The 7,500-nt window shown below is 38.8% G+C and overlaps 1 protein-coding gene across 1 annotated transcript in view; it reads right to left on the bottom strand.

Annotated features, from left to right (window-relative positions):
- LOC138008403 (protein PAT1 homolog 1-like) overlaps positions 1-3,495 on the bottom strand; it is a 25,193-nt gene extending 21,698 nt beyond the window's left edge. Inside the window, exons 1-4 of the mRNA XM_068855735.1 lie at positions 2,913-3,495; positions 2,692-2,800; positions 222-412; positions 1-9 (exon numbers count right to left, since the gene is read on the bottom strand). The exon at positions 1-9 is cut by the window's left edge and continues 78 nt beyond it. Of these exons, the coding sequence (XP_068711836.1) occupies positions 1-9; positions 222-412; positions 2,692-2,800; positions 2,913-2,978 (375 nt within the window). The 5' untranslated portion in view covers positions 2,979-3,495. The remainder of the gene's footprint in view (positions 10-221; positions 413-2,691; positions 2,801-2,912) is intronic.
- Positions 3,496-7,500: the final 4,005 nt, after the last annotated feature.

The following is a 7,500-nucleotide window of genomic DNA, read 5'->3' on the forward strand; positions in this document are numbered from 1 at the left end:
CAGGATTTCCTGTTCGAGGAAGGAATTATAATACTGTCAAAATCATACAAACCTCAAAAGGTAACATTTTAATCATGGTATAGATACGTGTACTGTACTTTGAAATACTGGAAACATATTTATATTAATTAATTAATTAATTAATTAATATAATAGTCGTAACAGGAGGAACTGCAAAAGTTAATTTTCAGTATTGTTTCTATGCAACTCATTGTTTTTACCTCTTCACGATTCAATTCATCCTCAAAATCTTCATGAGTTGAACTATGCAAATATTTTGCTGTTGTAGATTTCTCTTCACCCTGCTTACACTCAAAGCCTTTCTGCTTGAGCCAGTTGGCATACTGCACCTCGTGTGTCCCTTCCTCGTGTAAGCCTGATAGTTTCCTATGAGCAAGCTCCCAGTCATCTTCTACAATCACAAGAGTTGCATTTAGCTTCTCAGCTTCTTGGCATTACAAAGTTACACACTGCTCTATTCATGTCATAGAATCTTGCAAACTTTTTTCCTGACTGCCTTTTTTTTCTTGAACGCAAGAATACACATGTAGGCCTTATTCACGATAGCCGCCATGTTGGTTGTCAAATTATCATGCAAATTAGCCATGTGTTATGCTGGGGGGCAAACATTGAAAAAAAGGCAAATTGCGGAAAATCGGCTAGTCAAAATATTGAATTAACATTGCTAAAGGCCATTTTAGTATTTAGAATTAAGTAACTTTTACAATAATTTTATATCTTTGGATTGCCTTTGACAGTTTGACTTTCTACTTAGTTAGCTGCTCATTTTTCACTAAAAAACGTCGAAGTAACTCGTGTAATCTTTCTATTTTATTACTTACATGTACGTGATAAACATTCAACGTGAAACAAATCATCTGTGTGGCTAAGATGTTCGTTATAACCTCTCGAATTTGTGTTGTTTGCCCCCTCAGAAGTGTGTAGCTAATTTGCATGATAATAGCAAATCCAACATAGCGGCCATCGTGAATAAGGTCTATTACATTTAAAATTAATTTTTGCGTGAATACAGTGACTTATCAAAATAGCTGTATGAGCACTTTGTTATGCTTGTTCACATATCATTCTGTGCACAGTAGCTGTCCAGTTTACCAACCAATCTTTCGACTCTTTTTTTCCCCTTTTACATTTTTACTAGCTTCCTAGCCTCCCTTGTCCCTGTCCAGTAATCTATGATTTGTCACAACACCAATAATTATTAGGTCCTGAATAAGTGTCTAACCACAAATGTATTTCTTCATAAGATTGGCATTTATCTATCTCCGGCGTGTTCTTTTTGTGGAGATGCGGACGAGACCCTTGAGCACATTCTTGTATATTGTAACTATCCCGAGAGTTTCTGGACAGAAGTAATTAAATGGCTTGGTGATCAAGGTGTTAAGATTCAAAGGCTCTCACTTAAAGATATTTTGTTTGGGATCTTCTCTTGCGAAGATGAATTATATGTAAACCATATCTTGTTGTTAGTGAGACAATATCTGTACTCTTGTAGATGCAACAAAAAGTTACCTGTATTAGGGTATTTATTGCAAAAATTAATAAAGCATATCAACTTGAGACAATGATTGCCAAGTCAAACGTTGATCGACTCTCTGATCACTACTCGAAATGGGGCAAATATGTAAATATTCTATCAGTCTGATATCCTTGTACCTTGTGTATTGTTCTTAGTCCAATGCGATACTCTTGAGGCTTAGGAAAGCGGTGTATGAGTGTGTGTGCGTGTGTGTGTGTCATAAGTATAGTATGCATTAAATAAGACTTATGTGGTTTAGTGTAAGGTTCTCTGTGCAGTAGATGTAATTAATATGAAAACAAATAAACAGTATTAAAATACACAAAAATAAAAAAAATCATTATTAGGTGTTTAAAGTTGGAATTTTTATTTTTTCCTTCATACATAATTAGAATTCATGTCCATAATAAGAGTTCATGTCCAAGTTGTCGGCAAAATCAGTTGTACCTTTTGTTTTTTTGGTTACTTGCTGTAACCATTGTTGGTATTATTCATTTTGCAAGCTTGGAAAAAACAACCACACTGCTCCTTCACTTTCAGAATATAATAGTCCAACTCCACCTATTGTAAATTCTGCATTGAGAATTAGCCCACACAAGTACAAGAGACTATGACCAGGGTTGAAAAGGAGTATAGAAAGTAGTACTTTTGACCACACATGTATTTGTCATTACCAGCTTTTTCTTTTCTTTTTTTTTTAATTTTGCTTTTCTGATTAGTTCATTGTGAAAATCTAATTCCTTGCTTTGAATATCTGGTGTCAAAGAAACACCTTTCACAAATGTTGTACTCCTTTGTATACCGACAATAGAAGCATACATGCATGTAGGAAAATGACAATAGAAAGTAAAACTGCTGGACGGAAGAGAACAAAGACAAAAACGAAAGTTATCAGTAAAATACGGTTTAGGTTTTTTTTTTCTGAATAACCTATTACATACCTAAAACTGGCCAAATGATATAGAAAATAACGTTACCAACAGATAGCTGCAACGTACAGACTGTACAATGACTGGCTTAATTTTGTTACACAAATAACTCTTGATCCACGGTTCAACTTTATGCACATGTTTGTTTCGCCTATACAAATTGGTAAGAAGTAGAGCAAACTGCTTTAAAGGAAACGCTAAAAGTACGGAAAAATAATCATTTACCTAAGGCTCCTGAGCCAAACGTGTCGTCGTTAAGTTGGTCATAACTATCTCCATCGTCGAGATTCGTCAGAGTTGGATCCAATTCAGAAAGTTCTTCATCTTCAAAGGCCTGAAAAAGGAAAAGAAAAATTAATTTACCTGTACCACGAAGCGGAAGAAACTGTCGACATTCCTACTAGTGAATTGTTTCTTTCCATAAGGAATTCGTAAAACGATATTACCGGAATCTCTGAATTGAGTCCGAAGAGAGAACCCGCCATGTTGACATGATGAACTGATTGGCGCATGTCAAGGACTTTTGTCCAGTCTTCACGCAAGTTTTCGCCCAGTCGCCTGGAACCCACTAAAGCACGCTGGGTAGTATACGGAGTCAGATTTTTCCATTTCAGATGTTCCCAAAGGAATTTTCCTTTTATTTTTTCATAAGTTATGCATACATGTGCACGTGATCACATTTGAAAGAAACTGTTCCCTAGGGTAACATCACGTGGTCTGAAATGGGAAAACAAAACGTACAAGCTAAAGAGGAAGAGGTCCATTTATGGCTACATCAAAGCTACTCTAAAATTCGAGCGCAAATGAAGATATGATAATGACTTACTTGTCAACAACATTATGTGCTTAAATGTTTAACGCCAATCCATTACCGTGCACTCCTATAAATCGGGCTGTAGTGTGCCATGAAGGGCTATACACGGCTATCCAGGGCTATCCAAGGGTATCCAAAGCTATGTCAAGCACTTCCCATACGCACCACATGCCAGGCAGCCCTGTGCGGATAACACAGATAACAACGGAGGAATTTGAAAAATTTCAACAATAGGGAACAAAATAAGATTGGGCATTCTGAAATCTGATTAACTTTATATTTGGACTCTCGCCAAAGGTTATGTTCTGTGACATCACAGTGGTCTCTTTAAGCTGCGGGAAATAAAGGGCTTTCAAGGAAGAAATTATTGCAGACTGAACTCCTTGGCTGAATGTGATGGAAAAAAAATTCACGTCTTGATTACCTTACAGTTTCCGGGTTATAGCATTATAGCGGGATAACAAGGTGTAAATAGCTGTTTTTCCGCCACCTCTTACCTTCGAGCTCATGTTTACATAAGCGTTACTCATTATTTAAAAATTATCTGTCACTTAAAGCGAGCAAACTTGTCTGTAGCCTTTACATAACATCCAGCGTTAACGCTTCATTGGACAGTTCACGCCAAAACCTTCAGTTTGTCTTTCACCAAAGCCCCCCAAATCACAATCAAATTTTCTTGTCATTCCAGGGTACCAAGGGAGTTTTTTTTTTTAAACTCACACGCCTTACCAAGTCGAATCTTCCCAGTTTTATGAGACTCTTGAAATGAAAATTTTTGAAGTGAATCGTTCATGGCGATAGTGACATTAAATTAACTGTCACATTCTTTAATCTGCGTCTCTACCTAATTAGCTGGCAACAAACAATGACGCATAAGCTCATAGCTCTGGGCAAAAGGCATAAGCTTTAGCCGTCATTCCTGATTTCAACTACTAAGGTCTTTGGAAGGATCTAACAAATACAAGCAAGCTCCCGAAAATGTCGGCAGTTTGGTACCCTCCGCGAGAAGACAGTCCCTCGGTGGTCTCAAATCGAGTTTTTGCAATTCGTCGACTAAACAAAATGGCATCCCAGCGTCTTGGTTCAGAGTTAAATTCCTTAGACGCCGAAGTGATACAAGCCAAAAGTATGATAGCGAAGGAACAAGAAGCGCTAAAGAAAGAGCTCGCGCAAATACAGGAAGTCAAGAGTAACCCTATGGTCAGCATTGAGCGAAGAAAGCTACAGCAACAAACATCTTCCAATCAGATTCGAATGGGCAGAAGTCGCTTTCCAGGAGAGGCGAACCCGGTTCCGACAATATTCCGTTCATTATCCACCAGTCACCTTACGATGCAAAGATCTCGGATTTTTTCGTCCAAAGAAAAAGAAAGAAAACTAGAAATTACTTGTCCACCTCTTAGCTCCGTAAGAGAAAGACCCACGGGAACTCGCAGCTGCCAAGAATCGCCAGATTTCGAGAATTACACGACACAAGAAGTTTGGAATGACATTTTTGTTTCAGATGCAGGAAAAAGGAAACTGCACCAAAGAAGTTTCAGCACTGGGACTTATCCAAGCATCCCAATTCCTGTTTGGAAATACAAGTGATTGGAATGAAAGCATTGATAACAAAAACGATTTAATGGTAATGTCGGTTAGAGACAAAAAGAGTCAAATGTCTGCCAGCTGTTAAGGCAAGCAAAACTTTGATCTCAAGCACAGTCCAAAAGTTTTCTTGGAGGAAAACACTGCAAGAACAACGTTGCAATCTACCAAACACAAAAGGGCCATTTGGTGAATGGGGCAGCACTGGAGCAATTGTCGGAAATGCGAAAGGAATAGTCCGAGATGAACCAGATACGCTGGACTTGGCATTAAAAGTAAGCACCTACGGTGCCACCAACGCATCAACAACAGAGGTTCCAAAGCTTTCCGAACACAATTCGGGGAAGGGATCGGGATTTCAACTCTCGGCCGCTACAATATCAAGTATTTAGTGCTAGCTTCCGATAAAGGTATTAACGGAGAACATGATGCAATAAGAAGCGATTTCTATCTGTCGGCAGGGAGACGAAAAACCATGAGCACGCCCGTTCGGCCTCCGTTCATGATTTGCACCAAAAGAACTTTTGTTCAAGCTTACTCAGCGAGCGAAGTCGAAATGTTTTAAAAACAAGCAAATATCAAACAAATGAAGTAAAAGATAAACCAGCGTAACAGTCAAGATATGTATTTACTTTGTTTATAAGATTCTCTTCAATGTTAGAATGGACGTTAGCTAAATCTTTACGTGCGTGCGGGACGGGACGGGACTAGACACGACGAGACACGACGGAGTTCCGATGTTTAGGCTCAACGTTAATGTAGCAGTCGAGTCTCCAAAAGTAAGAGATGAATCACGTGTCGCTCACCATGATTCAGTAAAATCATGGCTATGCACAATTCTATTTGGGCAGGAACTTTACTGAGGTTTCAGACATTTCCGTATTTAATCGATAAACGCCGTCGTCAAATAATCACCGCATTGCCTCGACTTATTCTTATTATTACCGCGCTAAATAAAATCACCCTCGATAAACACCCGGGCTTAGGCACCACATTGTCATCAGCTTTATGGTCAATATATTATTTGCCTTCATTTCTCGGTTTCCTGGTCACTACACTGGTCTATTTTATATGCTATTCCAGTCATCTTAAAATTTGGCCAAGCGATGATCATTTCTGTTAAAGAAGTATCATTTAACAGTGACACCAGCAATCACAATCAAGATATGCCTAAAGCACTCAGTGTTAAAATGAAATAGACAATGGTTGTCTTTTAAAATCATAGTACAGCAACATCACTCAAAAACGCTTGACTAGTTAAGTTAATAAACGTCGGTGCCACACTGACGTCGCTGAGGACAAAACTAAAACAAATAGGAAACTTAGGATAGCAACGCAGAGATTGAAGTTTCTCCTTATCAAATGAACTCTAGCCTTCTTTTTTAATTTACCTTTACCACGAAGCGAAAGAAACTGTCGACATTCCGACTAGTGAATTGTTTCTTTCCATAAGGAATTCGTAAAACGATATTCCCGGAATCTCTGAATTGAGTCCGAAGAGAGAACCCGCCATGTTGACATGATGAACTGATTGGCGCATGTCAAGGACTTTTGTCCAGTCTTCACGCAAGTTTTCGCCCAGTCGCCTGGAACCCACTAAAGCACGCTGGGTAGTATACGGAGTCAGAAAGGGACCTCTTTAGCTTGTACGTTTTGTTTTTCCATTTCAGATGTTCCCAAAGGAATTTTCCTTTTATTTTTTCATAAGTTATGCATACATGTGCACGTGATCACATTTGAAAGAAACTGTTCCCTAGGGTAACATCACGTGGTCTGAAATGGGAAAACAAAACGTACAAGCTAAAGAGGAAGAGGTCCATTTATGGCTACATCAAAGCTACTCTAAAATTCGAGCGCAAATGAAGATATGATAATGACTTACTTGTCAACAACATTATGTGCTTAAATGTTTAACGCCAATCCATTACCGTGCACTCCTATAAATCGGGCTGTAGTGTGCCATGAAGGGCTATACACGGCTATCCAGGGCTATCCAAGGGTATCCAAAGCTATGTCAAGCACTTCCCATACGCACCACATGCCAGGCAGCCCTGTGCGGATAACACAGATAACAACGGAGGAATTTGAAAAATTTCAACAATAGGGAACAAAATAAGATTGGGCATTCTGAAATCTGATTAACTTTATATTTGGACTCTCGCCAAAGGTTATGATCTGTGACATCACAGTGGTCTCTTTAAGCTGCGGGAAATAAAGGGCTTTCAAGGAAGAAATTATTGCAGACTGAACTCCTTGGCTGAATGTGATGGAAAAAAAAATTCACGTCTTGATTACCTTACAGTTTCCGGGTTATAGCATTATAGCGGGATAACAAGGTGTAAAGAGCTGTTTTTCCGCCACCTCTTATCTTCGAGCTCATCTTTACATAAGCGTTACTCATTATTTAAAAATTATCTGTCACTTAAAGCGAGCAAACTCGTCTGTAGCCTTTACATAACATCCAGCGTTAACGCTTCATTGGACAGTTCACGCCAAAACCTTCAGTTTGTCTTTCACTAAAGCCCCCCAAATCAAAATCAAATTTTCTTGTCATCCCAGGGAATACCAAGGCAGCTTTTTTTAACTCACACGCCTTACCAAGTCGATTCTTCCCACTTTTATGAGACTCTTGA

The sequence above is a fragment of the Montipora foliosa genome, chromosome 6 (assembly GCF_036669935.1).
Source record: "Montipora foliosa isolate CH-2021 chromosome 6, ASM3666993v2, whole genome shotgun sequence".
NCBI classification, from domain to species: domain Eukaryota; kingdom Metazoa; phylum Cnidaria; class Anthozoa; order Scleractinia; family Acroporidae; genus Montipora; species Montipora foliosa.